Source organism: Pseudophryne corroboree, chromosome 7, assembly GCF_028390025.1.
Source record: "Pseudophryne corroboree isolate aPseCor3 chromosome 7, aPseCor3.hap2, whole genome shotgun sequence".
Classification (NCBI taxonomy): Eukaryota; Metazoa; Chordata; class Amphibia; order Anura; family Myobatrachidae; genus Pseudophryne; species Pseudophryne corroboree.
In genome coordinates, this window is record NC_086450.1 from 518,812,763 (window position 1) to 518,837,024 (window position 24,262).

The 24,262-nt window shown below is 45.3% G+C and overlaps 1 protein-coding gene across 1 annotated transcript in view; it reads left to right on the forward strand.

Moving 5' to 3' along the window:
* LOC134944463 (transforming growth factor beta-1-induced transcript 1 protein-like) overlaps positions 1 to 24,262 on the forward strand; it is a gene marked incomplete at its 3' end in the record, with an annotated part of 233,014 nt that overhangs the window by 70,432 nt on the left and 138,320 nt on the right. The window contains exons 3-5 of the mRNA XM_063933033.1: positions 4,555 to 4,673; positions 4,746 to 4,810; positions 4,961 to 5,064. Of these exons, the coding sequence (XP_063789103.1) occupies positions 4,555 to 4,673; positions 4,746 to 4,810; positions 4,961 to 5,064 (288 nt within the window). The remainder of the gene's footprint in view (positions 1 to 4,554; positions 4,674 to 4,745; positions 4,811 to 4,960; positions 5,065 to 24,262) is intronic.

Consider the following 24,262-nt stretch of genomic DNA (forward strand, 5'->3'; position numbering starts at 1 on the left):
GGGCCTTTGTTACTAATCTTAAGGGTTGGGCCGTGCCTACTGTAGTTTCTGATATGGTGGCTGCTAGAGAGAGCGCCGATATTGTTGCCGATTCGTCCTCTTGATCACACTCCTGGGGAAAGTTCAAAACAGGGTACAACTTGCACGGGTTAATACTTGCATTGGTTAACTTATTAACATTTACACAGTTGCTAAGTGTTTGTTTGTTACACCCTTGTGCGTCATTCTCCGCAACCAATTTCTCTCCTGATATGTATGGTGGCGGCCGGGCCGTGGCTATCAGTTTCCTGATAGGATTAGATCCCGCCGCCTGAGCCAATCCTCTCTGTATTTCACCCTCCTGTTGCCATAACTGCAAATAATCATAATGTTTGATTCGTCTCTTTGTTGATTTTAATGAGACATATCCTCCTCCTTAGATTTTGTAACACTTCTGGGCTAAAGCTACCTACTCTTGGGAATTTCTCCCCGTCATGTACAGTCATTCTCTCCCATTCATCACATAAAACTTCTGTGTGTGAACCGTATTTTTCACACATTACGTACCTTGCCGACCCGATTGGTCGGTTCACTGAATCAACCCGAACCGAGGTTGATCGCCCCCTACCTGAACAATTGGCCCCCATACCTGTAGGCGTTGCTTTCTTCAGCCAACCCTTACAAAAACCAAAATGTTCAAGATAGGCTGACGGTGGCGGTTTACCGAGTACCCCACTCACTCGCCCACGCCGACCAATATGACCTACACACTGCCCTAGTGCTGGCGTACTCGACCCAGGGCCCCTATGAACCTTTGTTTACTGGAACATGTGAGTGTGATCCGCAGAGCATTAACCCTTTCCAGTAACTGTTGGTTGTTGGATAATTAATGAGTGACCAGCGAACTTCCCTTTAGAAAATAAAAAATTACACAAATCACGTCAGAATGTACAAATAGTATTTATGACCCGTTTCGTACACAAATGGTACTGGTCAGATTTAACTAATGCACACAATTACGTGCGGTACAATCGTTCAGCACATAAGCAACTAATCTTATGTGCAGAGTGACCAGTGGAATCGAAAATTTCGGCTGCGAATTCCTTCAGCATGAGCTTCAATGGCCTATATGGGTTCTGCACCAACCCCCTGGGTTGTGCTCTTTTCTCTATTTATAGCGGACTTCCTTGTCTGCTGTACCTGGACCTCCTGGTCTGTTCTGGACCTCCTGGTCTGTGCTACAGTGTGACCTCCTGGTCTGCTATACTCTAATGCTCAGATTCTATGTTTAACAAGGGATGCCTCCCTAGCCACCATGTACGTCACTTACATGCATGTACCCTGCGAGAACTCGACTTCTTGTGGTTCAACCTCAAAAATTGTATAAACTTATATATACAAAACACTCACTCATCACATGTACACTTTTGTTTCTATTTCTATTTCTGCACAGAAATTTTCTTTCCTTTAGACCAGATGTGTTGTAAATTTGGAGAAGAATCTGTTAGTCTAAATTTCGGACACTAAAATAGACTTGCGCTATTTATCGCGTTGCCACCTTTTCGCCTGTTACAATAACACTAGTGTGTGATTTGAGCTACGTGGGCGTACCCGGGCGCTCCGTTGCGTAATATACGCTGCATGCGTCGGCCTTTGAGTTGCGTACGCGAGTCTCACCCTTTGTTAGAGACACGTGTACGCAAAGCAAATATCCACCGTAACACAATTTACACGTTTATCAATGTAGATGATCCTCGATCATCTACCGAACACCACACCAATCTCTCCTTGTATCTTTAGGTAGAGCTGCGTGCGTGCTTTGCACTTTATCCCTTAATGTATTACTTTTACACTTTAACTATGAAATAGCGACAAATCTCTCTTAGCACGTTTATCAATTATAAAATGGCAAACAGGAGAGTGATATATGAAAATACACGAATAAAAGAAATGCAGATATGCGTGTGTGCGTACGCAAGACAGAAATAAACAGTTTTAAAAGACACTAGCGTGTTGTTCTTACCTCCGGTTCCGGATTCCCTCAGCACCCTTTACTAAGCAAAGCAGACGCTTATCCAGACAGCACTACGAGGAATATGACCTCCCGCCCTTTGCTGATGGATAATGTCTGCTGAAATTACCTAGTGCAGATATGTGAAGGACGGACGAGCCGCCAATTGATAAAGCTAAATATTTATCTTACTTAAAACCCTTTAAGAGGTCTAAGAACACTGTACGCTATTGACGTATGGAATACCGCAAGGGTACGCACGTTGCGTAACAATCGCTTAGCCGTAGTCGAGACGCTCAAGCGTCACGTTCGCTCACGGCCAAGAGATCACAGACAGGCACGCTATTGGCTGCGGACTAACGTAATGGTTCGCTATAGCGTAGCAAACGCTCGGGACCACGAGGAGATCACCAGCGGCGCTAACGCTCACAATGTTAAACCTTTATATGTAAACCATGAACAATGTATTATACAGGAAAACCTTAGTGAAATGATAGAGTGTAGATGCAACACAGTGTAACCTTATTAACTTAAAAGCTGTTCTAGCGTCACCGACGCTCTAAGAATACTTAACACTATAAGAAATACACAAATACCGGGCTTAGGGTCTAACGCCTTATATGAATGTTATACTTGCAAAAGAATAATACAATACAAGTCATACACTACAATATAACATAGACTAACTAACCAGATAACTACACAGGAAATACAATACAATTACGTTTAAGGAAAAATGAGAGAGAAAGAGGAGGAGAGAGAGAGAGAGAGATAGAGAGAGATATGGCTCACAATAACAATAAAGACAATATGATTGCGGAGAAAACTTACGCACAAGGGGAACGATCGCATGCGCCTCGATATCCAGCTCCCGATTATCAGCAATGAGAACCGTTGAAGAGAGTGAGCTGGATATCATCGGCTTGTCTATTTATGCCCCACACACAATACAATTCAATGGTCCCTACAATCTCATTGTTCATTGGACACAGGAATTTGTCTTCGCATTATAACAAAAGGTCATAGGTTGATTCATACAAGTGGGCTGAGACCATTTCGAACTGCTCAGGTGGGTGGGAAACTGGGTTTCCCGCCGCATTGATAAGTAAGTGCAAATAATAGTAAATGGACATAAACTTCTTATGTCCATAACTATTCGCACGAGCGATTAATCTGCTTCAAACCAACACCGGAATATTGCTAATTAAATATTCTTCCAATGGATACTAAACACCACTGTATGACCCATGTCTGACCCTTCGTATCAAACAAAGAGGGATCTCTCTGTCCATGAACATGCTACATTAACTAAACTTTCAGAATCTATCAAGGGGACCATGATCTACAAAATACATTATATAGTGAAAATATGTAACGAACGAGTCGCCCGCTAGACGCACACAAACTTTACCGTAAATGCGCACACCGTGCGCCTGCGGGTGCCCGCAGCGGCGAGTATGCGCACGCACGGCAGGGCTCATGAACGTGCAACAGGCACTCGCATGAGGTGCAAATATGGCAGTGTGTAGCGTGATATTTTTCTGACTTTGACAAGATATATATATATATATATATATATATATATATATATTTGATATTAAAAGGGGTATGCATACAAAATAACATACAGATGGGTCCACGGTTATTTTGACTAGTTTTCTGCACCTAGGCACAGCATGACTTATTAACATAAACCCTTCCTCTATTGTTCTCAGCTGCAATACAATACAGAGAACAATACAGCAGGGGATTAAGTCATTACAGCAGGAGATTAAGTCCGACTGGCCAGTCTCAATGAATCCTGTTAAAGGTCAAGATAAACGTGGACCCATCTGTATGTACAGTATATCATTCAGTTATAATATATATGGTTACAGAGTTACAGTTATAAAAGAAGCAGTTGTAGTTACAAAAGAATCCGTTACAGCCAATATACATACGCTTAGTTTCACTGGTCCCAGGCAGCCAGTCATAAGGTAGGAGACTTCTGATAAGTGTGTGTGTGTGTGTGTGTGTGAGTGATTGTGTGTGTGTGTGAGAGAGTGATTGTGTGTGTGTCAGAGAGCTGAATGAGAGTGTATCAGAGAACTGCCTGCTTCTGAATCCAGTTTCAAGTCTTCCGGAAGTCCTTTGTATTCATACAGTTGGTCATAACTAATCGTTGCAATGTGCTACAATCTACCCATAGCTATCAAATTAATACACACATTCTCCTGATCATTGTGACACTAAGCATGATATGTGTAACTTGTTCCGTTCCAATAATACATATATATCTGATGTTACACTCTATTATATAAATACATTATAATGTCTGGTGCTTTTCATGTTTTGTCTATGTATAATTTATGTGTTGTATGAAATATGTGTTGAATATATCTTTGGGGCTTGTCTGTGTGGATGTGTATGTTACCGTATATCCTGTGTATGCGCACGAACAGAGACCTCTCTGTTTGGAGTTTGTATTTGTGTGTATGTAATATTTTTGACTTCGACAAATATATATATATAAAAAATAATAGAGATCAATGATGCTGAATGACTGGCTCTTGTATTCCCTTCAGACGCCCTTCTTGCTGACCTGCAGGTGTCGTCCACTCATTGCCCAGTTTTGTTGACAGATTCTCTTGAAAAGCCTGAGACCTGTGAGCAGCGCCCGCCTCCGCCACCGTATGACCCTCAGGTAACGTGACTTTGGGCATCAAAGCTAATGCTATTATCCTGAATATTCTCACTATCTGCTTTCTCTTTACAGGCATCAATGTCTTATACAAACTCGGACCAGAAGAACTTTCCTGCCGACAAGAATCACCTGTACAGGTAATGCTACAGGAATTCACTTTCATGTCATAACTTATACTGTGTGTAAGCAGAAAATGCCGCTTTCATGCTTCTGCTATATGGATAGTGACACAGTTCTCTTCTTTCCTCTCATGCGCGCTCTGCCTCTTCATCGTCCTCTCTCTACAGCACAGTGAAGAAGATTTCCCCAATATCACCGAGTGTCGGGGGCGGATTGTGCGAGTTGGATCGCTTGCTAAATGAGCTAAATGCCACCCAGTTCAACATCACTGGTATGCCATGTGTCTGCCTATATGTAACCAGTATAATATCTCACCCACCGCTATCACCTTTCCCTGCACCCTCCCTCCTGTGTCATATATTGTCCATCACTGGTGTGACTGGTGTCTGCCTATATGTAACCAGTATAATCTCTCACCCACCTCTATCACCTTTCCCTGCACCCTCCCTCCTGTGTCATATATTATCCATCACTGGTGTGACTGGTGTCTGCCTTTATGTAACCAGTATAATCTCTCACCCACCTCTATTACCTTCCCCTGCACCCTCCCTCCTGTGTCATATATTATCCCATTACTGGTGTGACTGGTGTCTCCCTATATGTAACCAGTATAATCTCTCACCCACCTCTATTACCTTCCCCTGCACCCTCCCTCCTGTGTCATATATTATCCCATCACTGGTGTGACTGGTGTCTGCCTATATGTAACCAGTATAATCTCTCACCCACCTCTATCACCTTTCCCCTCATCCTCCCTCCTGTGTCATATATTATCCATCACTGGTGTGACTGGTGTCTGCCTATATGTAACCAGTATAATCTCTCACCCACCTCTATCACCTTTCCCTGCACCCTCCCTCCTGTGTCATATATTATCCATCACTGGTGTGACTGGTGTCTGCCTATATGTAACCAGTATAATCTCTCATCTCTCACCCACCTCTATCACCTTTCCCTGCACCCTCCCTCCTGTGTCATATATTATCCTATCACTGGTGTGACTGGTGTCAGCCTATATGTAACCAGTATAATCTCTCATCACTCACCCACCTCTATCACCTTTCCCTACACCCTCCCTCCTGTGTCATATATTATCCATCACTGGTGTGACTGGTGTCTGCCTATATGTAACCAGTATAATCTCTCATCTCTCACCCACCTCTATCACCTTTCCCTGCACCCTCCCTCCTGTGTCATATATTATCCATCACTGGTGTGACTGGTGTCTGCCTATATGTAACCAGTATAATCTCTCATCTCTCACCCACCTCTATCACCTTTCCCTGCACCCTCCCTCCTGTGTCATATATTATCCATCACTGGTGTGACTGGTGTCTGCCTATATGTAACCAGTATAATCTCTCACCCACCTCTATCACCTTTCCCTGCACCCTCCCTCCTGTGTCATATATTATCCATCACTGGTGTGACTGGTGTCTGCCTATATGTAACCAGTATAATCTCTCATCTCTCACCCACCTCTATCACCTTTCCCTGCACCCTCCCTCCTGTGTCATATATTATCCATCACTGGTGTGACTGGTGTCTGCCTATATGTAACCAGTATAATCTCTCACCCACCTCTATTACCTTCCCCTGCACCCTCCCTCCTGTGTCATATATTATCCATCACTGGTGTGACTGGTGTCTCCCTATATGTAACCAGTATAATCTCTCACCCACCTCTATTACCTTCCCCTGCACCCTCCCTCCTGTGTCATATATTATCCCATCACTGGTGTGACTGGTGTCTCCCTATATGTAACCAGTATAATCTCTCACCCACCTCTATTACCTTCCCCTACATCCTCCCTCCTGTGTCATATATTATCCCATCACTGGTGTGACTGGTGTCTGCCTATATGTAACCAGTATAATCTCTCATCTCTCACCCACCTCTATCACATTTCCCTGCACCCTCCCTCCTGTGTCATATATTATCCATCACTGGTGTGACTGGTGTCTGCCTATATGTAACCAGTATAATCTCTCATCTCTCACCCACCTCTATCACATTTCCCTGCACCCTCCCTCCTGTGTCATATATTATCCATCACTGGTGTGACTGGTGTCTGCCTATATGTAACCAGTATAATCTCTCATCTCTCACCCACCTCTATCACCTTTCCCTACACCCTCCCTCCTGTGTCATATATTATCCATCACTGGTGTGACTGGTGTCTGCCTATATGTAACCAGTATAATCTCTCATCACTCACCCACCTCTATCACATTTCCCTGCACCCTCCCTCCTGTGTCATATTATCCATCACTGGTGTGACTGGTGTCTCCCTATATGTAACCAGTATAATCTCTCATCTCTCACCCACCTCTATCACATTTCCCTGCACCCTCCCTCCTGTGTCATTTATTATCCATCACTGGTGTGACTGGTGTCTGCCTATATGTAACCAGTATAATCTCTCATCTCTCACCCACCTCTATCACCTTTCCCTACACCCTCCCTCCTGTGTCATATTTTATCCATCACTGGTGTGACTGGTGTCTGCCTATATGTAACCAGTATAATCTCTCATCACTCACCCACCTCTATCACCTTTCCCTGCACCCTCCCTCCTGTATCATATATTATCCCATCACTGGTGTGACTGGTGTCTGCCTATATGTAACCAGTATAATCACTCACCCACCTCTATCACCTTTCCCTGCACCCTCCCTCCTGTGTCATGTATTATCCCATCACTGGTGTGACTGGTGTCTGCCTATATGTAACCAGTATAATCTCTCATCTCTCACCCACCTCTATCACCTTTCCCTGCACCCTCCCTCCAGTGTCATATATTATCCATCACTGGTGTGACTGGTGTCTGCCTATATGTAACCAGTATAATCTCTCATCTCTCACCCACCTCTATCACCTTTCCCTGCATCCTCCCTCCTGTGTCATATATTATCCATCACTGGTGTGACTGGTGTCTGCCTATATGTAACCAGTATAATCTCTCATCACTCAGTCACCTCCATCACCTTTCCCCTCATCCTCCCTCCTGTGTCATATATTATCCATCACTGGTGTGACTGGTGTCTGCCTATATGTAACCAGTATAATCTCTCACCCACCTCTATCATCTTTCCCCTCATCCTCCCTCCTGTGTCATATATTATCCCATCACTGGTGTGACTGGTGTCTGAATATATGTAACCAGTATAATCTCTCATCTCTCACCCACCTCTATCACCTTTCCCTGCACCCTCCCTCCTGTGTCATATATTATCCATCACTGGTGTGACTGGTGTCTGCCTATATGTAACCAGTATAATCTCTCACCCACCTCTATCATCTTTCCCCTCATCCTCCCTCCTGTGTCATATATAATCCCATCACTGGTGTGACTGGTGTCTGCCTATATCTAACCACTATAATCTCTCATCTCTCACCCACCTCTATCACCTTTCCCTGCACCCTCCCTCCTGTGTCATATATTATCCATCACTGGTGTGACTGGTGTCTGCCTATATGTAACCAGTATAATCTCTCACCCACCTCTATCACCTTTCCCTGCACCCTCCCTCCTGTGTCATATATTATCCATCACTGGTGTGACTGGTGTCTGCCTATATGTATCCAGTATAATCTCTCATCTCTCACCCACCTCTATCACCTTTCCCTGCACCCTCCCTCCTGTGTCATATATTATCCATCACTGGTGTGACTGGTGTCTGCCTATATGTAACCAGTATAATCTCTCATCTCTCACCCACCTCTATCACCTTTCCCTGCACCCTCCCTCCTGTGTCATATATTATCCATCACTGGTGTGACTGGTGTCTGCCTATATGTAACCAGTATAATCTCTCATCTCTCACCCACCTCTATCACCTTTCCCCTCATCCTCCCTCCTGTGTCATATATTATCCCATCACTGGTGTGACTGGTGTCTGCCTATATGTAACCAGTATAATCTCTCATCTCTCACCCACCTCTATCACCTTTCCCTGCACCCTCCCTCCTGTGTCATATATTATCCCATCACTGGTGTGACTGGTGTCTGCCTATATGTAACCAGTATAATCTCTCATCACTCAGTCACCTCCATCACCTTTCCCCTCATCCTCCCTCCTGTGTCATATATTATCCATCACTGGTGTGACTGGTGTCTGCCTATATGTAACCAGTATAATCTCTCACCCACCTCTATCATCTTTCCCCTCATCCTCCCTCCTGTGTCATATATTATCCATCACTGGTGTGACTGGTGTCTGCCTATATGTATCCAGTATAATCTCTCATCTCTCACCCACCTCTATCACCTTTCCCTGCACCCTCCCTCCTGTGTCATATATTATCCCATCACTGGTATGCCATGTGTCTGCCTATATGTAACCAGTATAATCTCTCACCCACCTCTATCATCTTTCCCCTCATCCTCCCTCCTGTGTCATATATTATCCATCACTGGTGTGACTGGTGTCTGCCTATATGTAACCAGTATAATCTCTCATCTCTCACCCACCTCTATCACCTTTCCCTGCACCCTCCGTCCTGTGTCATATATTATCCATCACTGGTGTGACTGGTGTCTGCCTATATGTAACCAGTATAATCTCTCATCTCTCACCCACCTCTATCACCTTTCCCCTCATCCTCCCTCCTGTGTCATATATTATCCCATCACTGGTGTGACTGGTGTCTGCCTATATGTAACCAGTATAATCTCTCATCTCTCACCCACCTCTATCACCTTTCCCTGCACCCTCCCTCCTGTGTCATATATTATCCCATCACTGGTGTGACTGGTGTCTGAATATATGTAACCAGTATAATCTCTCATCTCTCACCCACCTCTATCACCTTTCCCCTCATCCTCCCTCCTGTGTCATATATTATCCCATCACTGGTGTGACTGGTGTCTGCCTATATGTAACCAGTATAATCTCTCACCTCTCACCCACCTCTATCACCTTTCCCTGCACCCTCCCTCCTGTGTCATATATTATCCCATCACTGGTGTGACTGGTGTCTGCCTATATGTAACCTGTATAATCTCTCATCTCTCACCCACCTCTATCACCTTTCCCTACACTTTCCCTCCTGTGTCATATATTATCCCATCACTGGTATGCCTTGTGTCTGCCTATATGTAACCAGTATAATCTCTCACCCACCTCTATCACCTTTCCCTGCACCCTCCCTCCTGTGTCATATATTATCCATCACTGGTGTGACTGGTGTCTGCCTATATGTAACCAGTATAATCTCTCATCTCTCACCCACCTCTATCACCTTTCCCTGCACCCTCCCTCCTGTGTCATATATTATCCCATCACTGGTGTGACTGGTGTCTGCCTATATGTAACCAGTATAATCTCTCATCTCTCACCCACCTCTATCACCTTTCCCCTCATCCTCCCTCCTGTGTCATATATTATCCATCACTGGTGTGACTGGTGTCTGCCTATATGTAACCAGTATAATCTCTCACCCACCTCTATCATCTTTCCCCTCATCCTCCCTCCTGTGTCATATATTATCCCATCACTGGTGTGACTGGTGTCTGAATATATGTAACCAGTATAATCTCTCATCTCTCACCCACCTCTATCACCTTTCCCTGCACCCTCCCTCCTGTGTCATATATTATCCATCACTGGTGTGACTGGTGTCTGCCTATATGTAACCAGTATAATCTCTCACCCACCTCTATCATCTTTCCCCTCATCCTCCCTCCTGTGTCATATATAATCCCATCACTGGTGTGACTGGTGTCTGCCTATATGTAACCAGTATAATCTCTCATCACTCAGTCACCTCCATCACCTTTCCCCTCATCCTCCCTCCTGTGTCATATATTATCCCATCACTGGTGTGACTGGTGTCTGCCTATATGTAACCAGTATAATCTCTCATCTCTCACCCACCTCTATCACCTTTCCCTGCACCCTCCCTCCTGTGTCATATATTATCCCATCACTGGTGTGACTGGTGTCTGCCTATATGTAACCAGTATAATCTCTCACCCACCTCTATCACCTTTCCCTGCACCCTCCCTCCTGTGTCATATATTATCCATCACTGGTGTGACTGGTGTCTGCCTATATGTATCCAGTATAATCTCTCATCTCTCACCCACCTCTATCACCTTTCCCTGCACCCTCCCTCCTGTGTCATATATTATCCATCACTGGTGTGACTGGTGTCTGCCTATATGTAACCAGTATAATCTCTCATCTCTCACCCACCTCTATCACCTTTCCCTGCACCCTCCCTCCTGTGTCATATATTATCCCATCACTGGTGTGACTGGTGACTGCCTATATGTAACCAGTATAATCTCTCATCTCTCACCCACCTCTATCACCTTTCCCTGCACCCTCCCTCCTGTGTCATATATTATCCATCACTGGTGTGACTGGTGTCTGCCTATATGTAACCAGTATAATCTCTCATCTCTCACCCACCTCTATCACCTTTCCCCTCATCCTCCCTCCTGTGTCATATATTATCCATCACTGGTGTGACTGGTGTCTGCCTATATGTAACCAGTATAATCTCTCACCCACCTCTATCATCTTTCCCCTCATCCTCCCTCCTGTGTCATATATTATCCATCACTGGTGTGACTGGTGTCTGCCTATATGTATCCAGTATAATCTCTCATCTCTCACCCACCTCTATCACCTTTCCCTGCACCCTCCCTCCTGTGTCATATATTATCCCATCACTGGTATGCCATGTGTCTGCCTATATGTAACCAGTATAATCTCTCACCCACCTCTATCACCTTTCCCTGCACCCTCCCTCCTGTGTCATATATTATCCATCACTGGTGTGACTGGTGTCTGCCTATATGTAACCAGTATAATCTCTCATCTCTCACCCACCTCTATCACCTTTCCCCTCATCCTCCCTCCTGTGTCATATATTATCCCATCACTGGTGTGACTGGTGTCTGCCTATATGTAACCAGTATAATCTCTCATCTCTCACCCACCTCTATCACCTTTCCCTGCACCCTCCCTCCTGTGTCATATATTATCCCATCACTGGTGTGACTGGTGTCTGAATATATGTAACCAGTATAATCTCTCATCTCTCACCCACCTCTATCACCTTTCCCCTCATCCTCCCTCCTGTGTCATATATTATCCCATCACTGGTATGCCATGTGTCTGCCTATATGTAACCAGTATAATCTCTCACCCACCTCTATCACCTTTCCCTGCACCCTCCCTCCTGTGTCATATATTATCCATCACTGGTGTGACTGGTGTCTGCCTATATGTAACCAGTATAATCTCTCATCTCTCACCCACCTCTATCACCTTTCCCTGCACCCTCCCTCCTGTGTCCTATATTATCCCATCACTGGTGTGACTGGTGTCTGCCTATATGTAACCAGTATAATCTCTCATCTCTCACCCACCTCTATCACCTTTCCCCTCATCCTACCTCCTGTATCATATATTATACATCACTGGTGTAACTGATGTCTGCCTATATGTAACCAGTATAATCTCTCATCTCTCACCCACCTCTATCACCTTTCCCCTCATCCTCCCTCCTGTGTCATATATTATCCTATCACTGGTGTGACTGGTGTCTGCCTATATGTAACCAGTATAATCTCTCATCTCTCACCCACCTCTATCACCTTTCCCTGCACCCTCCCTCCTGTGTCATATATTATCCATCACTGGTGTGACTGGTGTCTGCCGATATGTAACCAGTATAATCTCTCATCTCTCACCCACCTCTATCACCTTTCCCTGCACCCACCCTCCTGTGTCATATATTATCCATCACTGGTGTGACTGGTGTCTGCCTATATGTAACCAGTATAATCTCTCATCTCTCACCCACCTCTATCACTTGTCCCTGCACTCTCCCTCCTGTGTCATATATTATCCATCACTGGTGTGACTGGTGTCTGCCTATATGTAACCAGTATAATCTCTCATCTCTCACCCACCTCTATCATATTTCCCCTGCACCCTCCCTCCTGTGTCATATCTTATCCATCACTGGTGTGACTGGTGTCTGCCTATATGTAACCAGTATAATCTCTCATCACTCACCCACCTCTATCACCTTTTCCTGCACCCTCCCTCCTGTGTCATATATTATCCATCACTGGTGTGACTGGTGTCTGCCTATATGTAACCAGTATAATCTCTCACCCACCTCTATCACCTTTCCCCTCATCCTCCCTCCTGTGTCATATATTATCCATCACTGGTGTGACTGGTGTCTGCCTATATGTAACCAGTATAATCTCTCACCCACCTCTATGACCTTTCCCTGCACCCTCCCTCCTGTGTCATATATAATCCCATCACTGGTGTGACTGGTGTCTGCCTATATGTAACCAGTATAATCTCTCATCTCTCACCCACCTCTATCACCTTTCCCTGCACCCTCCTTCCTGTGTCATATATAATCCCATCACTGGTGTGACTGGTGTCTGCCTATATGTAACCAGTATAATCTCTCACCCACCTCTATCACCTTTCCCTGCACCCTCCCTCCTGTGTCATATATTATCCATCACTGGTGTGACTGGTGTCTGCCTATATGTAACCAGTATAATCTCTCATCTCTCACCCACCTCTATCATATTTCCCCTGCACCCTCCCTCCTGTGTCATATATTATCCATCACTGGTGTGACTGGTGTCTGCCTATATGTAACCAGTATACTCTCTCACCCACCTCTATCACCTTTCCCTACATCCTCCCTCCTGTGTCATATATTATCCCATCACTGGTGTGACTGGTGTCTGCCTATATGTAACCAGTATAATCTCTCATCTCTCACCCACCTCTATCACCTTTCCCCTCATCCTCCCTCCTGTGTCATATATTATCCCATCACTGGTGTGACTGGTGTCTGCCTATATGTAACCAGTATAATCTCTCATCTCTCACCCACCTCTATCACCTTTCCCTGCACCCTCCCTCCTGTGTCATATATTATCCATCACTGGTGTGACTGGTGTCTGCCTATATGTAACCAGTATAATCTCTCATCTCTCACCCACCTCTATCACCTTTCCCTGCACCCTCCCTCCTGTGTCATATATTATCCATCACTGGTGTGACTGGTGTCTGCCTATATGTAACCAGTATAATCTCTCATCTCTCACCCACCTCTATCACCTTTCCCTGCACCCTCCCTCCTGTGTCATATATTATCCATCACTGGTGTGACTGGTGTCTCCCTATATGTAACCAGTATAATCTCTCACCCACCTCTATCACCTTTCCCCTCACCCTCCCTCCTGTATCATATATTATCCATCACTGGTGTGACTGGTGTCTCCCTATATGTAACCAGTATAATCTCTCACCCACCTCTATCACCTTTCCCCTCATCCTCCCTCCTGTATCATATATTATCCATCACTGGTGTGACTGGTGTCTGCCTATATGTAACCAGTATAATTTCTCATCTCTCACCCACCTCAATCACCTTTCCCTGCATCCTCCCTCCTGTGTCATATATTATCCCATCACTGGTGTGACTGGTGTCTGCCTATATGTAACCAGTATAATTTCTCATCTCTCACCCACCTCTATCACCTTTCCCCTCATCCTCCCTCCTGTGTCATATATTATCCATCACTGGTGTGACTGGTGTCTCCCTATATGTAACCAGTATAATCTCTCATCTCTCACCCACCTAAATCACCTTTCCCTGCACTCTCCCTCCTGTGTCATATATTATCCATCACTGGTGTGACTGGTGCCTGCCTATATGTAACCAGTATAATCTCTCATCGCTCACCCACCTCTATCACCTGTCTCTGCACCCTCCCTCCTGTGTCATATATTATCCATCACTGGTGTGACTGGTGTCTGCCTATATGTAACCAGTATAATCTCTCATCTCTCACCCACCTCTATTACCTTTCCCTGCACCCTCCCTCCTGTGTCATATATTATCCCATCACTGGTGTGACTGGTGTCTGCCTATATGTAACAAGTATAATCTCTCACCCACCTCTATCACCTTTCCCTGCACCCTCCCTCCTGTGTCATATATTATCCATCACTGGTGTGACTGGTGTCTGCCTATATGTAACCAGTATAATCTCTCATCTCTCACCCACCTCTATCACCTTTCCCTACATCCTCCCTCCTGTGTCATATATTATCCATCACTGGTGTGACTGGTGTCTGCCTATATGTAACCAGTATAATCTCTCACCCACCTCTATCACCTTTCCCCTCATCCTCCCTCCTGTGTCATATATTATCCATCACTGGTGTGACTGGTGTCTGCCTATATGTAACCAGTATAATCTCTCATCTCTCACCCACCTCTATCAACTTTCCCCTGCACCCTCCCTCCTGTGTCATATATTATCCATCACTGGTGTGACTGGTGTCTGCCTAAATGTAACCAGTATAATCTCTCATCTCTCACCCACCTCTATCACCTTTCCCTGCATCCTCCCTCCTGTGTCATATATTATCCCATCACTGGTGTGACTGGTGTCTGCCTATATGTAACCAGTATAATCTCTCATCTCTCACCCACCTCTATCACCTTTCCCTGCACCCACCCTCCTGTGTCATATATTATCCATCACTGGTGTGACTGGTGTCTGCCTATATGTAACCAGTATAATCTCTCATCTCTCACCCACCTCTATCACCTGTCCCTGCACTCTCCCTCCTGTGTCATATATTATCCATCACTGGTGTGACTGGTGTCTGCCTATATGTAACCAGTATAATCTCTCATCTCTCACCCACCTCTATCATATTTCCCCTGCACCCTCCCTCCTGTGTCATATCTTATCCATCACTGGTGTGACTGGTGTCTGCCTATATGTAACCAGTATAATCTCTCATCACTCACCCACCTCTATCACCTTTTCCTGCACCCTCCCTCCTGTGTCATATATTATCCATCACTGGTGTGACTGGTGTCTGCCTATATGTAACCAGTATAATCTCTCACCCACCTCTATCACCTTTCCCCTCATCCTCCCTCCTGTGTCATATATTATCCATCACTGGTGTGACTGGTGTCTGCCTATATGTAACCAGTATAATCTCTCACCCACCTCTATGACCTTTCCCTGCACCCTCCCTCCTGTGTCATATATAATCCCATCACTGGTGTGACTGGTGTCTGCCTATATGTAACCAGTATAATCTCTCATCTCTCACCCACCTCTATCACCTTTCCCTGCACCCTCCTTCCTGTGTCATATATAATCCCATCACTGGTGTGACTGGTGTCTGCCTATATGTAACCAGTATAATCTCTCACCCACCTCTATCACCTTTCCCTGCACCCTCCCTCCTGTGTCATATATTATCCATCACTGGTGTGACTGGTGTCTGCCTATATGTAACCAGTATAATCTCTCATCTCTCACCCACCTCTATCATATTTCCCCTGCACCCTCCCTCCTGTGTCATATATTATCCATCACTGGTGTGACTGGTGTCTGCCTATATGTAACCAGTATACTCTCTCACCCACCTCTATCACCTTTCCCTACATCCTCCCTCCTGTGTCATATATTATCCCATCACTGGTGTGACTGGTGTCTGCCTATATGTAACCAGTATAATCTCTCATCTCTCACCCACCTCTATCACCTTTCCCCTCATCCTCCCTCCTGTGTCATATATTATCCCATCACTGGTGTGACTGGTGTCTGCCTATATGTAACCAGTATAATCTCTCATCTCTCACCCACCTCTATCACCTTTCCCTGCACCCTCCCTCCTGTGTCATATATTATCCATCACTGGTGTGACTGGTGTCTGCCTATATGTAACCAGTATAATCTCTCATCTCTCACCCACCTCTATCACCTTTCCCTGCACCCTCCCTCCTGTGTCATATATTATCCATCACTGGTGTGACTGGTGTCTCCCTATATGTAACCAGTATAATCTCTCACCCACCTCTATCACCTTTCCCCTCACCCTCCCTCCTGTATCATATATTATCCATCACTGGTGTGACTGGTGTCTCCCTATATGTAACCAGTATAATCTCTCACCCACCTCTATCACCTTTCCCCTCATCCTCCCTCCTGTATCATATATTATCCATCACTGGTGTGACTGGTGTCTGCCTATATGTAACCAGTATAATTTCTCATCTCTCACCCACCTCAATCACCTTTCCCTGCATCCTCCCTCCTGTGTCATATCTTATCCCATCACTGGTGTGACTGGTGTCTGCCTATATGTAACCAGTATAATTTCTCATCTCTCACCCACCTCTATCACCTTTCCCCTCATCCTCCCTCCTGTGTCATATATTATCCATCACTGGTGTGACTGGTGTCTCCCTATATGTAACCAGTATAATCTCTCATCTCTCACCCACCTAAATCACCTTTCCCTGCACTCTCCCTCCTGTGTCATATATTATCCATCACTGGTGTGACTGGTGCCTGCCTATATGTAACCAGTATAATCTCTCATCTCTCACCCACCTCTATCACCTGTCTCTGCACCCTCCCTCCTGTGTCATATATTATCCATCACTGGTGTGACTGGTGTCTGCCTATATGTAACCAGTATAATCTCTCATCTCTCACCCACCTCTATTACCTTTCCCTGCACCCTCCCTCCTGTGTCATATATTATCCCATCACTGGTGTGACTGGTGTCTGCCTATATGTAACAAGTATAATCTCTCACCCACCTCTATCACCTTTCCCTGCACCCTCCCTCCTGTGTCATATATTATCCATCACTGGTGTGACTGGTGTCTGCCTATATGTAACCAGTATAATCTCTCATCTCTCACCCACCTCTATCACCTTTCCCTACATCCTCCCTCCTGTGTCATATATTATCCATCACTGGTGTGACTGGTGTCTGCCTATATGTAACCAGTATAATCTCTCACCCACCTCTATCACCTTTCCCCTCATCCTCCCTCCTGTGTCATATATTATCCATCACTGGTGTGACTGGTGTCTGCCTAAATGTAACCAGTATAATCTCTCATCTCTCACCCACCTCTATCACCTTTCCCCTCATCCTCCCTCCTGTGTCATATATTATCCATCACTGGTGTGACTGGTGTCTCCCTATATGTAACCAGTATAATCTCTCATCTCTCACCCACCTCTATCACCTTTCCCCTCATCCTCCCTCCTGTGTCATATATTATCCATCACTGGTGTGACTGGTGTCTGCCTATATGTAACCAGTATAATCTCTCATCTCTCACCCACCTCTATCACCTTTCCCCTCATCCTCCCTCCTGTGTCATATATTATCCATCACTGGTGTGACTGGTGTCTGCCTATATGTAACCAGTATAATCTCTCACCCACCTCTATCACCTTTCCCTGCACCCTCCCTCCTGTGTCATATATTATCCATCACTGGTGTGACTGGGGTCTGCCTATATGTAACCAGTATAATCTCTCATCTCTCACCCACCTCTATCATCTTTCCCCTCATCCTCCCTCCTGTGTCATATATTATCCATCACTGGTGTGACTGGTGTCTGCCTATATGTAACCAGTATAATCTCTCCTCTCTCACCCACCTCTATCACCTTTCCCTGCACCCTCCCTCCTGTGTCATATATTATCCATCACTGGTGTGACTGGTGTCTGCCTATATGTAACCAGTATAATCTCTCATCTCTCACCCACCTCTATCACCTTTCCCTGCACCCTCCTTCCTGTGTCATATATTATCCCATCACTGGTGTGACTGGTGTCTGCCTATATGTAACCAGTATAATCTCTCATCTCTCACTCACCTCGATCACCTTTCCTTGCACCCTCCTTCCTGTGTCATATATTATCCCATCACTGGTGTGACTGGTGTCTGCCTATATGTAACCAGTATAATCTCTCACCCACCTCTATCACCTTTCCCTGCACCCTCCCTCCTGTGTCATATATTATCCATCACTGGTGTGACTGGTGTCTGAATATATGTAACCAGTATAATCTCTCATCTCTCACCCACCTCTATCACCTTTCCCCTGCACCCTCCCTCCTGTGTCATATATTATCCATCACTGGTGTGACTGGTGTCTGCCTAAATGTAACCAGTATAATCTCTCATCTCTCACCCACCTCTATCACCTTTCCCTGCATCCTCCCTCCTGTGTCATATATTATCCCATCACTGGTGTGACTGGTGTCTGCCTATATGTAACCAGTATAATCTCTCATCTCTCACCCACCTCTATCACCTTTCCCCTCATCCTCCCTCCTGTGTCATATATTATCCATCACTGGTGTGACTGGTGTCTCCCTATATGTAACCAGTATAATCTCTCATCTCTCACCCACCTCTATCACCTTTCCCCTCATCCTCCCTCCTGTGTCATATATTATCCATCACTGGTGTGACTGGTGTCTGCCTATATGTAACCAGTATAATCTCTCATCTCTCACCCACCTCTATCACCTTTCCCCTCATCCTCCCTCCTGTGTCATATATTATCCATCACTGGTGTGACTGGTGTCTGCCTATATGTAACCAGTATAATCTCTCACCCACCTCTATCACCTTTCCCTGTACCCTCCCTCCTGTGTCATATATTATCCATCACTGGTGTGACTGATGTCTGCCTATATGTAATCAGTATAATCTCTCACCCACCTCTATCACCTTTCCCTGCACCCTCCCTCCTGTGTCATATATTATCCATCACTGGTGTGACTGGGGTCTGCCTATATGTAACCAGTATAATCTCTCATCTCTCACCCACCTCTATCATCTTTCCCCTCATCCTCCCTCCTGTGTCATATATTATCCATCACTGGTGTGACTGGTGTCTGCCTATATGTAACCAGTATAATCTCTCCTCTCTCACCCACCTCTATCACCTTTCCCTGCACCCTCCCTCCTGTGTCATATATTATCTATCACTGGTGTGACTGGTGTCTGCCTATATGTAACCAGTATAATCTCTCATCTCTCACCCACCTCTATCACCTTTCCCTGCACCCTCCTTCCTGTGTCATATATTATCCCATCACTGGTGTGACTGGTGTCTGCCTATATGTAACCAGTATAATCTCTCATCTCTCACTCACCTCGATCACCTTTCCCTGCACCCTCCTTCCTGTGTCATATATTATCCCATCACTGGTGTGACTGGTGTCTGCCTATATGTAACCAGTATAATCTCTCACCCAACTCTATCACCTTTCCCTGCACCCTCCCTCCTGTGTCATATATTATCCATCACTGGTGTGACTGGTGTCTGAATATATGTAACCAGTATAATCTCTCATCTCTCACCCACCTCTATCACCTTTCCCTGCACCCTCCCTCCTGTGTCATATATTATCCCATCACTGGTGTGACTGGTGTCTGAATATATGTAACCAGTATAATCTCTCATCTCTCACCCACCTCTATCACCTTTCCCCTCATCCTCCCTCCTGTATCATATATTATCCATCACTGGTGTGACTGGTGTCTGCCTATATGTAACCAGTATAATCTCTCATCTCTCACCCACCTCTATCACCTTTCCCTGCACCCTCCTTCCTGTGTCATATATTATCCATCACTGTTGTGACTGGTGTCTGCCTATATGTAACCAGTATAATCTTTCATCTCTCACCCACCTCTATCATATTTCCCCTCATCCTCCCTCCTGTGTCATATATAATCCCATCACTGGTGTGACTGGGGTCTGCCTATATGTAACCAGTATAATCTCTCATCTCTCACCCACCTCAATCACCTTTCCCTGCACCCTCCCTCCTGTGTCATATATTATCCCATCACTGGTGTGACTGGTGTCTGAATATATGTAACCAGTATAATCTCTCATCTCTCACCCACCTCTATCACCTTTCCCCTCATCCTCCCTCCTGTGTCATATATTATCCATCACTGGTGTGACTGGTGTCTGCCTATATGTAACCAGTATAATCTCTCACCCACCTCTATCAACTTTCCCTGCATCCTCCCTCCTGTATCATATATTATCCATCACTGGTGTGACTGGTGTCTGCCTATATGTAACCAGTATAATCTCTCACCCACCTCTATCACCTTTCCCCTCATCCTCCCTCCTGTATCATATATTATCCATCACTGGTGTGACTGGTGTCTGCCTATATGTAACCAGTATAATCTCTCATCTCTCACCCACCTCTATGACCTTTCCCCTCATCCTCCCTCCTGTGTCGTCATATATTATCCATCACTGGTGTGACTGGTGTCTGCCTATATGTAACCAGTATAATCTCTCATCTCTCACCCACCTCTATCACCTTTCCCCTCATCCTCCCTCCTGTGTCATATATTATCCATCACTGGTGTGACTGGTGTCTGCCTATATGTAACCAGTATAATCTCTCATCTCTCACCCACCTCTATCACCTTTCCCTGCACCCTCCCTCCTGTGTCATATATTATCCCATCACTGTTGTGACTGGTGTCTGCCTATATGTAACCAGTATAATCTCTCACCCACCTCTATCACATTTCCCTGCACCCTCCCTCCTGTGTCATATATTATCCATCACTGGTGTGACTGGTGTCTGCCTATATGTAACCAGTATAATCTCTCATCTCTCACCCACCTCTATCACCTTTTCCCTCATCCTCCCTTCTGTGTCATATATTATCCCATCACTGGTGTGACTGGTGTCTGCCTATATGTAACCAGTATAATCTCTCACCCACCTCTATCAACTTTCCCTACATCCTCCCTCCTGTGTCATATATTATCCCATCACTGGTGTGACTGGGGTCTGCCTATATGTAACCAGTATAATCTCTCATCTCTCACCCACCTCTATCACCTTTCCCTGCACCCTCCCTCCTGTGTCATATATTATCCATCACTGGTGTGACTGGTGTCTGCCTATATGTAACCAGTATAATCTCTCATCTCTCACCCACCTCTATCACCTTTTCCCTCATCCTCCCTTCTGTGTCATATATTATCCCATCACTAGTGTGACTGGTGTCTGCCTATATGTAACCAGTATAATCTCTCATCTCTCACCCACCTCTATCACCTTTCCCTGCACCCTCCCTCCTGTGTCATATATTATCCCATCACTGGTGTGACTGGTGTCTGCCTATATGTAACCAGTATAATCTCTCATCTCTCACCCACCTCTATCACCTTTTCCCTCATCCTCCCTTCTGTGTCATATATTATCCCATCACTGGTGTGACTGGTGTCTGCCTATATGTAACCAGTATAATCTCTCACCCACCTCTATCACCTTTCCCTACATCCTCCCTCCTGTGTCATATATTATCCCATCACTGGTGTGACTGGGGTCTGCCTATATGTAACCAGTATAATCTCTCATCTCTCACCCACCTCTATCACCTTTCCCTGCACCCTCCCTCCTGTGTCATATATTATCCATCACTGGTGTGACTGGTGTCTGCCTATATGTAACCAGTATAATCTCTCATCTCTCACCCACCTCTATCACCTTTTCCCTCATCCTCCCTTCTGTGTCATATATTATCCCATCACTGGTGTGACTGGTGTCTGCCTATATGTAACCAGTATAATCTCTCACCCACCTCTATCACCTTTCCCTACATCCTCCCTCCTGTGTCATATATTTTCCCATCACTGGTGTGACTGGTGTCTGCCTATATGTAACCAGTATAATCTCTCACCCACCTCTATCACCTTTCCCTGCATCCTCCCTCCTGTGTCATATATAATCCCATCACTGGTGTGACTGGTGTCTCCCTATATGTAACCAGTATAATCTCTCATCTCTCACCCACCTCTATCACCTTTCCCCTCATCCTCCCTCCTGTGTCATATATTATCCATCACTGGTGTGACTGGTGTCTGCCTATTTGTAACCAGTATAATCTCTCATCTCTCACCCACCTCTATCACCTTTCCCTGCACCCTCCCTCCTGTGTCATATATTATCCATCACTGGTGTGACTGGTGTCTGCCTATATGTAACCAGTATAATCTCTCATCTCTCACCCACCTCTATCACCTTTTCCCTCATCCTCCCTTCTGTGTCATATATTATCCCATCACTAGTGTGACTGGTGTCTGCCTATATGTAACCAGTATAATCTCTCATCTCTCACCCACCTCTATCACCTTTCCCTGCACCCTCCCTCCTGTGTCATATATTATCCCATCACTGGTGTGACTGGTGTCTGCCTATATGTAACCAGTATAATCTCTCATCTCTCACCCACCTCTATCATCTTTCCCCTCATCCTCCCTCCTGTGTCATATATTATCCATCACTGGTGTGACTGGTGTCTGCCTATATGTAACCAGTATAATCTCTCATCACTCAGTCACCTCTATCACCTTTCCCTGCACCCTCCCTCCTGTATCATATATTATCCATCACTGGTGTGACTGGTGTCTGCCTATATGTAACCAGTATAATCTCTCATCACTCAGTCACCTCTATCACCTTTCCCTACATCCTCCCTCCTGTGTCATATATTATCCCATCACTGGTGTGACTGGTGTCTGCCTATATGTAACCAGTATAATCTCTCACCCACCTCTATCACCTTTCCCCTCATCCTCCCTCCTGTGTCATATATTATCCATCACTGGTGTGACTGGTGTCTGCCTATATGTAACAAGTATAACCTCTCATCTCTCACCCACCTCTATCACCTTTCCCTGCATCCTCCCTCCTGTGTCATATATAATCCCATCACTGGTGTGACTGGTGTCTCCCTATATGTAACCAGTATAATCTCTCATCTCTCACCCACCTCTATCACCTTTCCCCTCATCCTCCCTCCTGTGTCATATATTATCCCATCACTGGTGTGACTGGTGTCTGAATATATGTAACCAGTATAATCTCTCACCCACCTCTATCACCTTTCCCTATATCCTCCCTCCTGTGTCATATATTATCCATCACTGGTGTGACTGGGGTCTGCCTATATGTAACCAGTATAATCTCTCATCTCTCACCCACCTCTATCACCTTTCCCTGCACCCTCCCTCCTGTGTCATATATTATCCATCACTGGTGTGACTGGTGTCTGCCTATATGTAACCAGTATAATCTCTCATCTCTCACCCACCTCTATCACCTTTCCGTGCACCCTCCCTCCTGTGTCATATATTATCCATCACTGGTGTGACTGGGGTCTGTCTATATGTAACCAGTATATTCTCTCATCTCTCACCCACCTCTATCACATTTCCCCTTATCCTCCCTCCTGTGTCATATATTATCCATCACTGGTGTGACTGGTGTCTGCCTATATGTAACCAGTATATTCTCTCATCTCTCACCCACCTCTATCATATTTCCCCTGCACCCTCCCTCCTGTGTCATATATTATCCATCACTAGTGTGACTGGTGTCTGCCTATATGTAACCAGTATAATCTCTCATCTCTCACCCACCTCTATCACCTTTCCCTGCACCCTCCCTCCTGTGTCATATATTATCCCATCACTGGTGTGACTGGTGTCTGCCTATATGTAACCAGTATAATCTCTCATCTCTCACCCACCTCTATCATCTTTCCCCTCATCCTCCCTCCTGTGTCAT